Raw genomic sequence first — 16,576 nt, forward strand, 5'->3', positions numbered from 1 at the left:
ATCGACTTAAAATGCCTAATGCAATCTCTTCGAGTAGAATATTGAAATACTCCATTAGATTTAAAACCCCTTTATAAGATTTTCAAATGATAGTCTACGGGAATTCCAGGTTTAAAATGTTGAGATTATTAGTCCCTCATTGTCTGGGTTATCTAAGATCTTGAGTTTGTAACACTTCGGGCCAGTCCACTCATTTCCAGTTGGTTTTGAGTTGGATGCCCATATTCTAACATGGTAACAAAGACAATTGGTTTGACCGCATTTTTACTCTGCGTCAGCCGATTTTAATGTCCACGTGTTAGACTCAACGAGGCTACACGTGAGAGGGTGTGTTGGGATTATTAGTCCCACATCGCCTGGGTTATCTAAAATCCTGCGGTTTATGATCCTCAAGGCCACTCTACTGATTCCCAATTTGTTTCGATTTGGATGCCCATATTCTAACATAATATAAGAGCACGCTATTTGCGACGATTCATTTGACCACGCCTTTACTTCGCATCAACCGAATTTATAGTCCACGTGTTAGACCCAACGAGACTACACATGAGGGAGCGTGTTGAGATTATTAGTTCCACATTGTTTGGATAATCTAAAATATTGCGGTTTATAATCCTTATGGCCACTCCACTCCTTACCAATTTGTTTTGAGTTGGGTGCCCACATTCTAATATAAACAAACTGTGTGAGTTTTTAGCCATGGAAAGAGTAAAGGTAAAGGCCAAATGAATTGTTCTCTGAGAGGAACAGAATATATACCGGGGTCCAAAGTTTTTCGAAATAAACGGCCGTTATTTCGGAATAAAGACCGTTTTTTAAACTATACGCCCAGAAGTCAGAACATTTATGCAACGCAAGTGATTGTAGCGGCAAAAAAAAAAAAAAAAACTCTAAATTTGTCACTGGTATGGCAAAACAGATTGCATATCGCCTCTTGAAAGAATGCACTTCTCTTCGCAATGCCAAACTTCTTCACCAGCAAACCCTTATTAGAGGAACCAGCAAACAGATGGCCATTGACATTATATCAATGTACTTATCATGTGAATGTCCTAGTTACGCACTTACTGTCTTAGAACATCTACAGCCATCTCCTTCTCTTGTTTACTGGTGGAATGTTCTTATAAAAAAAGATGTACATATCGGATTGTTTAATGATTCTTTGAGTTTGTTTTCTCGGATGACGGGGATGGGATGGACTGCTGATCATTATACATACCCTTTTGTTCTTAAAGCTTGCGGTGAGATTCCTGATACTCGTAGAGGTAGAATTGTTCATGCTGTTATTTGTAATAATGGGTTTGAATCGAATGTGTTTGTTTGTAACTCTTTGGTGGCAATGTATGCCAGATGTGGTGCGTTAGAAGACGCTAGGAAGATGTTCGATGAAATGTGTCAGAGGGGTGTGACTGATAAAGTCTCGTGGAATTCAATTGTTGCTGCTTATATGCAATCTGGGGATTCAGATGAAGCTTTGATGTTGTTCATGAGAATGACGACAAGTGTTAAGCTTTTGCCAGATGTGGTGAGTTTGGTTAACATTCTTCCAACTTTTGGTTCTGGCGGAGCTTTGGAGCATGGTAGACAAGTTCATGGTTTAGCAGTAAGGAGTGGGTTATTTGATGATGTTTTCGTGGGTAATGCGATTCTTAATATGTATGCTAAGTGTAAAATGATGGATCATGCAAAGAAGGTTTTTGACGTTATGGAGGATAAAGATGTAGTTACTTGGAATGCAATGGTGACTGCGTATTCTCAGAGTGGGTCTTTTAAAGATGTATTGCTTTTGGTTGAGAAAATGAAAGAGAAGAGAATTGAAATGGATGTGGTTACATGGAGTGCTGTAATTGCAGGTTATGCTCAACGAGGACATGGTTGTGAAGCCTTGGATGTGTTTAGACAAATGCAGATTTCAGGGTCTGTGCCAAATGTTGTCACACTTATATCTCTTCTTTCAGGCTGTGCCACCGCTGGAGCTCTACTTCAAGGGAAAGAGACCCATTGTTATTCGATGAAATGCATTCTAAAACGAGAGGGGGTTGGTCATGAAGAAGATAAAATGGTGAATAATGCACTTATTGACATGTACGCAAAATGCCACGATGTTAGTAGTGCCCGTTGCATCTTCGACTCATTAACATTTATAGAGAGGAATGTAGTGACTTGGACTGCCATGATAGGTGGTTATGCACAACAAGGAGATGCTAATGATTCAGTGAAAGTGTTTTCTGAAATGATGAGAGGATCTAGCACTCCAAATGCCTTTACAATATCATGTGTTTTAATGGCATGTTCTCGTCTTTCTGCATTGAGGTCTGGTAAAGAGATCCACGCATATGCTCTTCGAAACCGATATGAGAATTCTATGTTACATGTGGCCAATTGTCTGATAGATATGTATTCTAAATGTGGGGATGTTGATGCAGCTCGTAATGTCTTTGACAATATGAAACAAAGAAATGACGTCTCTTGGATTTCGTTAATGACTGGTTACGGAATGCATGGCCGAGGTGAAGATGCTTTAGAGTATTTTGATGGAATGCTAAAAGCAGGTTTTGTTCCCGAAGGACTCACTTTTGTTGTTGTGCTCTATGCTTGTAGTCATTCTGGTATGGTAGATCAAGCGATCAATTATTTCAACAATATGACGAAGGATTTTGGAGTCATTCCTCAAGTGGAACACTACGCTTGTATGGTTGATGTCTTGGGTCGAGCTGGTCGATTAAATGAAGCTGTTGAACTTATCAATAGAATGCCTGTGGAACCAAGTCAAATTGTTTGGGTAGCACTGCTTAGTGCTTGTAAAACTCATACCAATGTGGAATTGGGGGAATTGGCTTCAAAGAAACTGTTAGAAATGGATTCTGAAAATGATGGTTCCTATACATTACTTTCAAATATATATGCTGATGCTGGATGTTGGAACGACGTAGCAAGGATTAGGTCATTGATGAAGAAATCTGGGATCAGGAAGAGACCTGGGTACAGTTATGTTCAAGGAAAGAAGGGTAACACCACATTTTTTGTGGGGGATAGGTCTCACCCACAATCAGAACAGATTTATAAGGTTCTTGCGGATCTGATTTTGCGAATCAAGGAACTTGGGTATATACCGAAAACCCGTTATGCTCTTCATGATGTGGCTGATGAGGAGAAAAACGATCTTTTATCTGAACACAGTGAGAAACTTGCTCTTGCTTATGGGATTCTTACCTCATACCCTGGAGCGCCAATTCGGATTATTAAGAACCTTCGTATCTGCGGTGACTGTCATAGTGCCATAACTTTTATATCCAAGATTGTGGATCATGAAATTATAGTGCGGGATCCAAGTCGCTTCCATCATTTTAAGAAAGGATCCTGCTCTTGCAAAGGGTATTGGTGATGATGAGAACCACCTGATACTAGCTCCAGATAGGCTTCGTCAACATTATACAGTACAGTATAGAGAGCAAGAAAAGGTGAAGATTTCGGAACACTCTTAAAGGTGGAAAGTTGATTCAGCAGTTTTTGGAGGTCTCAGAAGCAGCTAACAGTGCAGTGAGAAGTTCAGGGAGATTATTAAACCTCCCTCTTGCCAGTGAAGCTCTCAAAAAAAGATTATGTCGAGAAGCTCCTTCAACAGCAACATCAACATCATTTTCTCATCAAACGTCACGTCAAATTGAGGTCTCCTCAAGTAACCTTCTCAATGTAATTTGTCTGTAATGGATCAAAAGTAGGCCTACATGTTCCTTACTGCGCGCAAATATGATCTTTAAGTCATGTGATGCATCAAACTGCTTTATCTCATATGATGGTTTTGACCCTATATTAGTTTCAAGATTTATTCTGGGCAGAGATATGACTATTTTTGTGCTTTTGTTCCAGCAGTCTAGTTGAACACCAACTATCAGGATAGCCTTGTGCGGAATGCCAGCAGTTCAGGTAACTTTTCTACCAAATTGACTTATTGTGCTTTTGGCATAGTCTGGCTTGGTTCAAAACAAATAATATAACTTGGATAGCTGTCCAGAAAAGGTTAAAAAACGAAGACCAAGCTAAACTCTTGGGGCATTATTCAAGAGCTATGTGTTTGCTTTTCAGTATGCATCAAGAAAATAGAGAACACTTCTTTTTCAATGTTTATATGAAAAAATCTTCTGTGGAAAATGGGTATCAACAGACAAATTTGCAGTTTTTGAGATAAAGAGTTTGCTTGGTGCGGTATGTTAATTCTTCTGGGTTGAAAACCTTACCTTCTAGCATAAACAAACTGGTTCTCAGTAGTCTTGTTTATAATATTTAGAGAATGTTATTCTAGTCTGTTTAAAGACGTGATTGTGTGAGTCATTTGTTTCCAAAATTTTTATTTTCAGATAGGTCGCAATTTTGTGAATATTCATGAGAAATTTGCACCTGGGGATATCTTGAAGATGGAGAAGGTACGACTAATAACTGATGGCTCATGGAGGTCTGATAGTAGCGGATATGATGCTTTAAAAAGAATGACAAGGGTGTTCTGCTTGTTGCTGCTGCAGGATCTTCCTGGCCTAACTGTTCGTCTGTTCCTATTCATAGCTACAGGCAATTGAGGTAGGTCTGGAATTGGCCGGTGCAGGAAAGTCATTCTAGGGTCTGACTCCTGGACTGTTGGTCACTATTTTTTAGGCAGTAGTGTTGTCAATATTCATGAAGAGAATCCGTTCTATCCTTGGTTAGTCTGCAGCTAAACCTGTCTATGAAGCACACAGGTTTGCATCAGTTTCCAACTTAGAATATGTTTGTGTAGCATTAATTTTTGAATTATTTGTTGAGCGAACTTGAGCATTTTTTTTATCTATAATTATCTTACTCTGGGCACTACTATATGTAAACCTTGATTCAGGTGTACCTGACTACCTGAGTTACCAATCTGTTACTATTTATTTATTCTTCTTTTCGAAATTCTAGATCGTGCGAACTTAGTGAAATTTTAATAAAACACTATGCGGTGACACAGTTTTTTTTTCTTTTCTTCAGGTGTGCTGTTTTACAACCAAAACAAAGGAATGCAGTTCCAGCAGCAGCTCAAGAGTGCCTGTCCCGAGCTCATCAACTAACATCGAGACCTCTAATTTCAAGTCCTTCGCATCCCATAAACATGAAAGCCAACTTTCAAGTGCCGAAGATCTGCAGCATTACTGAGCATCTATGGTGTCTGCCAAGCATATTCCAACCGCTTAATGCATGATGGGACACTAGCATCCAAGGGGTGATGCACTTTCATGAGAACATAGAGTCACGAGACAAATGCAGATAAGATGGGCCAGGGCCCAGGAGATAACAGAATGTGTGTGCCTCACTTGAATTCATTCCACACGCAAGTGTTTTTTTTTTTTTTTTTTACCAAAAGGAGATTTGACTGAAAGAAGAATATGCATGGTTCAAGATGCTCTGAAGATACAAAAATATAGAAAGTAAGGCACTGTTTTGTAGTTGAAGCAGCACTTAAAATACCTTTAAAAGATTCAATTAAAAGAAAAATGTGTTATGTAAGCTACTTACAAGTTACAAAATTACAGGTATAAAGTCATTTTCCTTGGATTTGTTAGAGACTTTCATTACACTTGAAGAAAGAATATTTAAAAAGAACTAATGGGATCTGGAAAGCTATAGTGATAATGCTTACACGGTCATAAACCAACAAACAAAAATCTATCTTGAGCATTTTTATGGTCCTGGGTAATTGGTTTTCACAGCAAATGTAATCTCCAAAGAGGGTTATCAGCGGGATTGACAAGTATGGACAACTGCTCTCACTTGCCCAACAAAACTCCTCACATTTTCTTTATTAAGTTTCCGTTAGCGGCTTCTCCATTTGCACAAAACATGATATCGTTAGCGTCTTGTCTTGCGTTATCACAGGAGATTCTTGCATTCTATCCATCTTCACCAAAAGAAAACTTATACGCTTTTTAGTAAAGCAAAGATTAGGAAAAAGGCAAAGAATAAACTATTTAAGGTGACGTGTAAATGTGGCTTTTGGATCAAATATATAAAGAGATTTGTGTAGCTAAATCATTTCTATTTAGGGGACTTTCGTGTGTTGATTATTGACCACAATAATCACTCCATAATTCTTGTTCTGTAAAGGAACGTATATCAAAACACTAGCAAGGCTTCTAAAGGTGAATACTTGCTTTTTCACATGTATTATATCACCATACAAAATGATGGTTATGTACATAAACGATGGCTATAGAATTTGATCCATGCATGTTTCGGTTAGATGTCACAACTCATCAGACTTAAAAACAGCCTTATATTCAAATATATCCTCCGTTTATGCAAAAGTAACGGTATCTCGTTTGCAAAAGTAACGGTATCTCTTTTGCAAACACAGAGGCAGTATTTAAATTGAATGTTCTTACCACTGCATTTCTGGCCATGCACTTTTGAAGCAACAAAGCACCTTTTCCGGGCAGGAAGAATAAACCTCAGGATTTTCAGTGAATGCTAATTTGCTATTAAATAAATACACCATATAGAACTTTTTAACAAGCAGATAATAATGCTAATCAAGCATAATATCGTCATCCAGAAGTCCTACAACTATAAAAATCGATCATTCACAAAAAAAAAAAAAAAAAAAATCCATAATCAAGTCAATTAAGGAACAGTAAATACCTACTTGACCTTGTTGACTTCTTTTAATCCCAATTTTTTTACCGAACAGTGCAGCCGTTTAAGAGACAAAACCTGTCATTTCATTTGATTAAACCACAACTAATGCTTAATGATACTTTTAATGAGCTTAAATATACTGAGTATAGATAAATTAATGAGTCGTGTCCTACTATCATTGATTTCTTTCAATTTCAGACCTTTCTGGTCCATGGATACATAGAAGGAATCTAGCTAACACCACCTTAAACTAATTTCATTCTTTTAAAAAACTACTATCACATACTGTTGCTATTAGATAATATTAAGTTGAGAATGATGGTTGGACCAGGAGATAACAGAATGTGCCTCACTCGAATTCGTTTTGCTTTCTTTCCGCACCCAAGTGCATGTATCTTTATGACCAAAAAGAGATTTTGACTGACGTGAGAATATGTATGCATGATATAAGAACATAGAAAGCAGGGCATTGTTTTGTAGTTGAAACAGCACTTAACTGCTGCTTTTGAACAGATTCCGTTAATAGAAAAATGTGTTTTGCTAAGAAGTTGCAAAATTACTGGTAAAGAGTCTTGTTTTTTTTTTTTGGTTATTTCAGAGACTTTCATTTCACTTGAAGATATAACAAAAAGAAAGTAAGTGGGAACTGGAAAGCTAAAGTGCTATTGCTTTCATCGTCATAAACCTTCACAAGGAAATAAAGTAAACAAAGAAAAAAAGATCTACAGGAAGTGGTGTGCTACTATATCAGTTTATAATGCTTAAAAAAAAATCAGTTTATATCTAAAGGAAAAAGCTAAATGATTGCTTAACCAGCTATAGACATACTATATTAATGGATGAGTGCATGTTGATTAAGCTCCATGCAAGTACAAAGTATAAATGAATCATATCTAGCCAGACAGCAACCGTGTGAGTTTCTAACATAATCCACCGTCTTACACCGGTTTTACTTTTTTCTTTTAAAGTTAGTTTTATAAGAAGAGTAGCATGCGAAGATAGAATGACAAAACTCTCACCCAAGAGCAAGTGGGATTCGACACCAATCAAAAACACTAAAGCTGGGACAAAAACAAAGGCAAAAACATGGTTCAGATATAGGACACGAGGAAAGGGAGAGAACAAGTGATGTGGCGTCTATCGTTGGCTACACACAAAAGCAGCCTCCTGCGCTACCGTCCCAGGGGCGTCACCACTTGTCTCATATCTGGACTAACCCAATTTTCCCAGCTCTAGCAGCTTCGGGCACCAAATCTCTTGATACAACCATAAAGTGTCTGGCAAACTCAACTGTTGGACACTTACTTGTAAAGGCAATTAACAGTAAGACCTTCGGGGCAAAAATACAAAATGCCCCCGGATTGTTCTTCAAATTTTCTCCCACTCTCACATAACTGATAATGATGGGCCCCTGTTTTCTCCGTGAGAGGGCACAAGCAGATTTAGCGATGAGTATTGTTGTCACCTATTGGAAGAGGAATGCGGGGAGAAAGTAGGGGTACGTAGCAGCTTCGCCTTTTAGAGAGATCATCCATAATGTGAGTGAAACTCTTCCTCGTACCGTCTAATCAATTCTTTAACATAAAATTGGTTAAAAAGATCAAAATCAATAAAAACCTGAGTGAAAAAGACACTTAAATTTTGATACTGTTTAAATGGATAAAAATGTAAAAATAGCCAGGATGTAAACAGTTTTATTCTGTCAATTTTCAAATACTATTTTCTAATTTTTTAATTTACACAGGATGCATCCAGTTTCATCATCGCTATATTTTAAGTTTAAGCCAAGATGAATCCATTTTCATCCTTGTTAATTTTTTTTTGTCCATTTCACCCATACTAATTTTACTCGTCCATTTGAACCATGTTTTAAAAATATTTGGATAAATGATCCATTTTCTGATTCTTTAACTAGAAAATTTCAAAAATACTCTCAACCAGAATTTTGGAACTGTTGGACCAAGTGGATGTTTACGATCTAGAACAAATCACATACCAAAACAAAATTCTTCAGAGCACTTAGATATTAATCCACTGCTAAACCATGTGTAGCGCATTACGAATATGATGGTTATCTAACATTTTCATCGTCACTAATATTGGAGAACATGATCATAGAAGATATTCCTTCTTCCCCCGTCAAATGGTTTTCAACCAGTTTTTTTATGATTTTAAGGTGAAATTTGATTAATCAAAATATAGGGAATTTACTTGACAACAATATACCCATTACTTAAATGTAAATGTACTTAGGTGAGAATTAATTAAACCACCGAGCTACGGACTGTCTTGGATTATCTTGCGACAATAATGCACTTATGTTGTATTTTATAATTATAATCTTTTGGGGGAGTTTATAATCTTATTTCTCATATGTACATTCGTAGTTACTTTTTCAAAGGTATCTTGCACTATTATAAACAAGCCTCTTATAGAGGCGACATGATTGATGATTAGAGGTGCGGCATTGTAATAGGACAAAAAGGTCATTACATGATAATTCAAGTGTTTCTTATTAAAAAAATTTGAAAATGACAAATTAACCCTCATAATTGATTACCTAGTTTAGTGATGATAATCAAGTTTAGTGTTAATGATTAATTTCACTTATATTAACTCAAAATCAACCAAAATCAGATTTTTAGAGTTAAAAAAAATTTAGAGGAGAAGGTCAATCTCAATCAATTGAAGAAATTAACCAACAAAATGAAGAACCAGGACCTGAAAATGACCAGGTATAATTCTAAATTAGTCCCAACTAGCTTTTTGTTGCTCAAAGTTATCTAAAGTACGTAAAAAAAAATCAATTTTTTTACATTTTCAGAGCTAATTACGTTTGGAATTTTGCTCATTACCAACCGTAAATCGAAGTTACGGTTCGTAAAAGATGAACTACCGACCGTAACTGGTTAAATTTGAAGAAAACCCAATCATAAAACCAGTTACGGTTGGTAACTAATTAATGCTCGATACGAACCGTAACTCAGTTGGTAACCAAATGCTCGATACCAATTGTAACCGAGTTACGGTTGGTTTCCAAATGCTCGATACCAACCGTAACTCAGTTACGGTTGGTATCCAAATGCTCGATACCAACCGTAACTGAGTTACGGTTCGTAAACTAAAATGGTTACCAACCGTAACTGAAGAAAATTTTCAGATATAAGAATATACAATTGGTAATTGAACTATTACCAACCGTAACAACATCAAAATCTCCAGTTACGGTTCGTAATTGAGTTAAAATCAACCATAACTCACATAAACCCAGAAACTTCAATTTCAATTTTCATCTAAACCCTAATTAAACTTAAATCGAACAAAATAAACCAAATCGTAACTGGGTTTTCAAAACATACCTCATATAAGTCATTACACCACACTTGATTAATTTTTGAATCGTCGATTAATCGAAGACGATGAAATTTTAAGTTTTAATGGAGGTTACGGTTGATGGGAGGAGGAGAAGAGAAGAAGAAATAAAACAAATTTTCAATTAGCTTTGATTTAGGTTAAAAAATGGGAAGGGTAATCTAGTCAATTTACAACCCTTATAGGACATCCCCTAACCAACTAGAGGGACATTACTATTACACTGCCGCCCCTCTAATAAACCATGCCACCCCTATAACATGCTTGATTATAAAGCCAACTCTCCCTGGGTACTGTTCATGAAAAGTACTTGTAATTTTTGAAAACCCGATTGCCCTTAATTTTGTTGTTTTGTAAAAAATGCTATCTAAATTATGTGAGGTTAAAAAGGTAAAAATGAGAAATCAAATTAAGAGAAACAAAAACAAAGAGAATGGGTCATGCGTGCCATGGTCCCATGAGAGGGCACTAGGAAAACACGTGAGAAGCTAGAGATTTTTATATTCCGATGTTGCCCTTACTGTTATAACTCTAATAGATACTATTATTTAAATTAAATGAGGTTAAAAACGTAAATGTGAAAGAGAAACAAATTAGCAAGACTAGGGGTGCACATACCCTACCCATACCCGCCAACCCTACCCTACCCGTCAGTTTTTTAACCGTATCCTACCCTATCCACTATTTGGCGGGTAGGGTGGCGGGTAAAGATTTTCTTAACCGCCAGTAAACGGGTAGGGTGGCGAGTATAGGCCATATCCTACCCACCCTACCTAGGGGAGCACAAACCCTACTCATACCCGCCAACCCTACCCTACCAGCCAGTTTTTTAACCGTATCCTACCCCATCCATTATTTGGCGGGTAGGTGGCGGGTAAAATTTTCTTACCGCCAGTGAACGGGTAGGGTGACGGGTATAGGCCATATCCTACCCACCCTACCCGTTATGCAGCCCTAAGCAGGACTACAGGAGAAAGAGGGGTCTTGTTAACTTTTGCTCCCGTGCACAAGTTAGTGTAGGTATAAATGATATTTTTATTTATGTTTTCATAAAAAAATTTATCGAATTGTGGAACACCTCGATATAATATATTTACTTTAGAAATGAATACCAATTTCCATGAATGCTCATAGAAGTTCTCTCTTCTTCCTCTTTATTTCGTCTCTTTCCCTACCTTTTATTTTTTTTCTCCCAATTTTTCTCTGAAGATGATAGAAAAACAGAAATAAAATCTAAATACAACAATTTAGGTTTAAGTCTTGGTAAGTTGGATCGGATTTCTTTATCATAATTAAATCTCTGAATATAAAAAGTGAGATCACGTTTTGCCAAATCCGAGCTATATGAGATTTTTCGTGTTGTTTATTGATACTGTAGTATGATGGGTTCATGATTTAAATAAAATCCCCGAATGTATATATTTCATATGTTTGTGATCAAGATTTCATAAAGGCTAATAAAACCCAAATCTTATGATCATGTGACCGACCCATCATGATAACTTCACACAACAATATGAAGACACCGAAGATGATCAAGATGATTTCGAGATAAGAAGATGGAGAGATCAGTTACCACTGACATGTTTGGCCCTGTTAATCCATGAGTTCAGTTTCTCTTAATTGTTTTGACTAATTTTCTATCGGTAATAATTTTTTGTTCCTTCATTTGGGGATCCATCGTAATCAGTATTCCGGTTTTAATAAAGAAAGGCGAAAGATGTAACCCAGTTTAGTTTCTGTTATTTTATTATTAAAACATTTTTTATTATAAGAGTAATAATGGCATATCATATAGTTTACCCAATTTAGTTTTGAAACCAGTAAAATACTTCTTACGAGGTAGTTTTAGCCTACTCATTTAATGCTTATCTTATGCACCGGGTCACAAGATAAGAAGACCCATGAAATATATACATTCGGGGATTTTATTTAAATCATGAACCCATCATACTACGGTATCAATAAACAACAAAAAAATCTCATATAGCTCGGATTTGGCAAAACGTGATCTCACTTTTTATATTCAGAGATTTAATTAGATAAAGGAACCCAATCCAACTTACCAAGACTTAAACCTAAATTGTTGTATTTAGATTTTACTTCTGTTTTTCTATCATCTTCAGAGAAAAATTGAGAGAGAGAAAACAAAAGATAGGGGAAGAGACGAAATAAAGAGGAAGAAGAGAGAACGTCTATGCGTATTCATGGAAATTGGTATTCATTTCTAAAGTAAATATATTCTACCGAGGTGTTACACAATTCGATAAAAAAGGTTATGAAAACATAAATAAAAATACCATTTATACCCTCACTAACTTGTGCACGGGAGCACAAGTTAACAAGACCCATATTTCATATGTTTGTGATCAAGGTTTCATAAAGACTAATAAAATCCAAATCTTATGATCATGTGACCGACCCATCGTGATAACTTCACACAACAATATGAAGACACCGAAGATGATCAAGATGATTTCGAGATAAGAAGATGGAGAGATAGTTACCACTGACATGTTCGGCCCTGTTAATCCATGAGTTCAGTTTCTCTTAATTGTCTTGACTAATTTTCTATCGGTAATAATTTTTTGTTCCTTCATTTGGGGATCCATCATAATCAGTATTCCGGTTTTAACAAAGAAAGGCGAAAGATGTAGCCCAGTTTAGTTTATGTTATTTTATTATTAAAACATTTTTTATTATAAGAGTAATAATGGCATATCATGTAGTTTACCCAGTTTAGTTTTGAAACCAGTAAAATACTTCTTACGAGGTAGTTTTAGCCTACTCATTTAATGCTTATCTTATGCACCGGGACACAAGATAAGAAGAACCGAGAAAGAGATAGAGCAGACAGGCTCATGAGAGAGCAAAAGAAAAGCACGTGTAAATGGAACGCCACCCAAACTACCCCGATAAATTTACGCATCCTCTCTCTCACTCATTCTTCTTCTCCCAAAACCATCAAAAACAACCCTACTCTGCTCGGATCTGGTCCATTTTTGAACAGATTTCTTCCTAGATCTGAGCAGATTTCTTCATTATTACTTGCTTCCTAGGTAGTTAGTAGACTAGTTTAGTTTTTATTATGTTTTCAACTTATCTACACCGTTTTGGTGGTTTTATCTACTCTTTTGAGGTTTATCTTCGTTTTAATGGAGATTCTTGGTTATTTACTTGGGTTATAAGATCAATAGTGATGTTCTCCAACGACGAAATCTCCATCTTTGTTGTCTCCGGAGAACTCTTCATCGGAATCTTCATCATCAACTTATCCGGCGACGAAATTTTCATCGGTGGTCTTTTTGATGACGGAAGCTTCATCACTAGTTACAAGAGATTTGGGCAAATCACTCCTACTTTGGGAGCATTTCTTTCTAAAGAAGAAAAACAAACTAAATGGTTGGAATTTAATTCTGAGAAAAACCATCCTTCTTCCGATTTAATCGGATCTTATTCATACTTGTATTTGTCTTACTCCAGTAATCCTTCTCTTTCTCTTGTCGGATTTCTCGGTATTGCACTCTTACAGGATGTTCTTGTTACTTTGTATTCTCTTATTTTCGAACTTAAACTCATTGTAACCTTGAAATCCCATTAATGAAAAGGTTCCTTATTTATCAACAACAAAAAAAACACGTGCGAAGCGCGTGCCGACATACTTGTATATAAAAATGACAATGAGTACACGGTTCGCTATTCCATATGTGATTCAATCCTCCTCCGACGAAACAATTCGTACTACAATTCACGTTTCCACAACCTTGCAGTCCCCTTTATGCTTATATTTTCTTTTTCTTTTATGAATAAATTTATTTGCTTAAAAATAGGCATAAAAACTTAATTGTATTTGAATACCATCTTCGTCAACGAACAAACCTTAATCAAAATAAATTCAACTTTCCCTTTTTTTCTAATAAAAATTACGCATATATAATGAAATAACGAGGGTACCAAATACACCACTATCTTTTCGATCAACATATAAGTCTGATACCTTGTGTGATCTAATATAGACAAGAACTGTCAAGAGCAACCACAAGGTATACATTTGATGTATGGTATAAGTCTGAAGTCGAACCTTAAAATATATGGATCAATCCAAGTCGTTGGGATTAACGTATAATTACTTTTAATTATAACTAAAATGCTAATTATAATTGTGGAAAGTAAAAGTAAAGACACAACAAGATTTCATTAAAAGAAACCGCAAATGAGGAAAAACTCCGGGACCTACTCTAGTTTTGAATACTCTCATAATTAAGCCATTATACAAAGACCACTACAAACTTTGTATAGTTGATACCTAGTAAACTACCCCTAGTTACCTAGTTTCCTCAATATTCGTGCTCCTACAACCAATCTGTTCAATGCACGTGAATCTTAAGATAAAGTCCACTATCTTAAGTTGCTTCAGTCTCTCTGAAGACTTTAAGCACTCAACCCTTTAAATCATTTTCCAAACAATAAATTACTAATCTTTTTGGTAACCACTCTTATTATCTAAAGAAGTTAATCAAAGATATTACAGTTGAGCGTGACAAAGGCTTTTCTGGTTAAAATTAATTAAACTCTTTAGTCAGGTTAACATCTTCCAAGATCTGGATTAACAATTTTAGCAGATCAAGTCAAACAGAACTACCAAATTCGAATACTAAAGAGTACCACCAAATGATAGCTTGTCAATCTAAATAGACTAACAGTAACAAGTCTATAAAATATAAACCAGATCCAGTAGGATCATAGACGTTCAAGTTTGTGAACGAAGCAAATCACAAAGATACGAAAACCAATAAGAAAATATTCTTGTCCTCAAATATTCAATAGTCTTTTGTACCTGCACAATGACAAACTTGATTCCAACTTATGATCGATCACACAAAGAAGGAATCTGTTAACAATGCATGACCACAGTTCAACACCGGATCTAAATTCTCTCTTGATTTAATTTGAGTGACCTTATGTCAGAAAAGAAGGATCTCAAGAATAATCAAACTAGGTGCAATCAAGAGTTAACAACCGTTAGTCAATCGAATCAATAATCGAAAACTAAAATAATAATACATATTCTATTTCCAGCCAACAGGTTTTAGTAAACGCTTCTTTATCACGAAGAAGTATTTAAACTGTCGGACGTAAGAGATTTCGCCTAATTAAGTTACTCTCCTCTCCAAGATAGTATTACAACTAATATTATTAGTCGGATACAAAATTGACTAGGAAACGAAGTGCCTTCCTCAGGATAAGTTTAAAAGCTTAAAAAGCTCCAATATTTATTAGACTCCAACTAACAAAGATACATAGGAATTTTGTGACCATGATCCAGACATAAAAATTTCATCGGCTATATTAACTGAATATATGCAGATGAACCTAAAGTCCAAAATAAAGCGACCATTTCAAGTAATGTGAAGAAAGAATCATTACACCATTCAAATAACATTTATAAAGGGATTAGTGCAACTTTGAAGAATATAATGATTGAAAAATTGGAATGTGTTTGAAGGAAACCATACCGAACTATGCAATGATTTAATTCCATCGAGAATAAATGACATGGTGTATGTTCAGTACAATTTGAAGTTGGAGCCATAAAGAATTCAAGGTAAAGCAAAGAAAGATAACATCAATGTTCACGACGCTCATAGTATATAGAGGGATGACAAAATGCTTGACTAGATAGCAGGCAAAGACGAAACACCAATTTTACCTCAAGAACATTTGTTAAATATGCTTGAAGAGGGAGACGTTAATAATCTCGAGACTTTCTCTTTACCACACAACTGACATGATCCAAAAGTTGAAACTCGACACCAAAAGTAACTGGTGAGTGACTTTTTATGACTTTGGAAATCTTTTATTTGGAGATGATACACAAGGTTATGACAATGCAAATATCATACATGATTCTCATTACATTGTCGATGTTCTGACCATGATGAGGAAATAAATCATCGATAAAACAAAAAATAGGAAATGAATCATCGATAAAATAAAACTACATGAATAAGTTGAAAAAATGTAGTGGTCGTAGTTGGTTCATGTACCTTTTTAAATGATGCACATTGGTTTAATAATCTAGTGTCTTTAAATTTGAAGTCTTTAATCAAATAGGTACATTGAACTATTTATAAAATTTTAATTCTAAAAGTAATTTTATAATGACTTCTAAAAGTAACAAAATATATTTTTTGTGAAGTAATTTTTTCTTTTTTGCTTCCGATATCTACTAATAAAAAATAAATTAAGAATATCTTTCTTTTTTTATGGAAAAGTAAATATTACAGGTTTATAATTTCTTGTTTATCGAAAACATTTGAAAATGTACTAGATTTTCGAACTCGTTGCTGCAAGTGAGTTGACATATGTTGAAGACTTTTGATCCTCGTTCCCTTTTCTATGGAATCATGTGTTGTATTGTAATATCTGCTTATATAACTAACTTGCACTTGAGGGAGTTTTTCTTGAATTGAAAAAGTTTCTTCAATAGTATTTTCCGCTAGCGAAAAGATATGCGCACTATATTTGTTATTAACTATATCCGCAAGTAATTACAGTC

General features: G+C 35.5%; 1 protein-coding gene across 1 annotated transcript; it reads left to right on the plus strand.

Moving 5' to 3' along the window:
• The first annotated feature begins 904 nt into the window (after positions 1-904).
• On the plus strand, positions 905-5,461 carry LOC113284000 (pentatricopeptide repeat-containing protein At5g16860-like). The gene is made up of 5 exons (XM_026533386.1): positions 905-3,669; positions 3,871-3,927; positions 4,359-4,424; positions 4,521-4,733; positions 5,002-5,461. The coding sequence occupies exon 1, from the start codon at positions 908-910 to the stop codon at positions 3,383-3,385; it is 2,478 nt and encodes an 825-aa protein (XP_026389171.1). The 5' UTR covers positions 905-907; the 3' UTR covers positions 3,386-3,669; positions 3,871-3,927; positions 4,359-4,424; positions 4,521-4,733; positions 5,002-5,461.
• Positions 5,462-16,576: the final 11,115 nt, after the last annotated feature.

The sequence above is a fragment of the Papaver somniferum genome, chromosome 5 (genome assembly GCF_003573695.1).
Source record: "Papaver somniferum cultivar HN1 chromosome 5, ASM357369v1, whole genome shotgun sequence".
NCBI classification, from domain to species: Eukaryota; Viridiplantae; Streptophyta; class Magnoliopsida; order Ranunculales; family Papaveraceae; genus Papaver; species Papaver somniferum.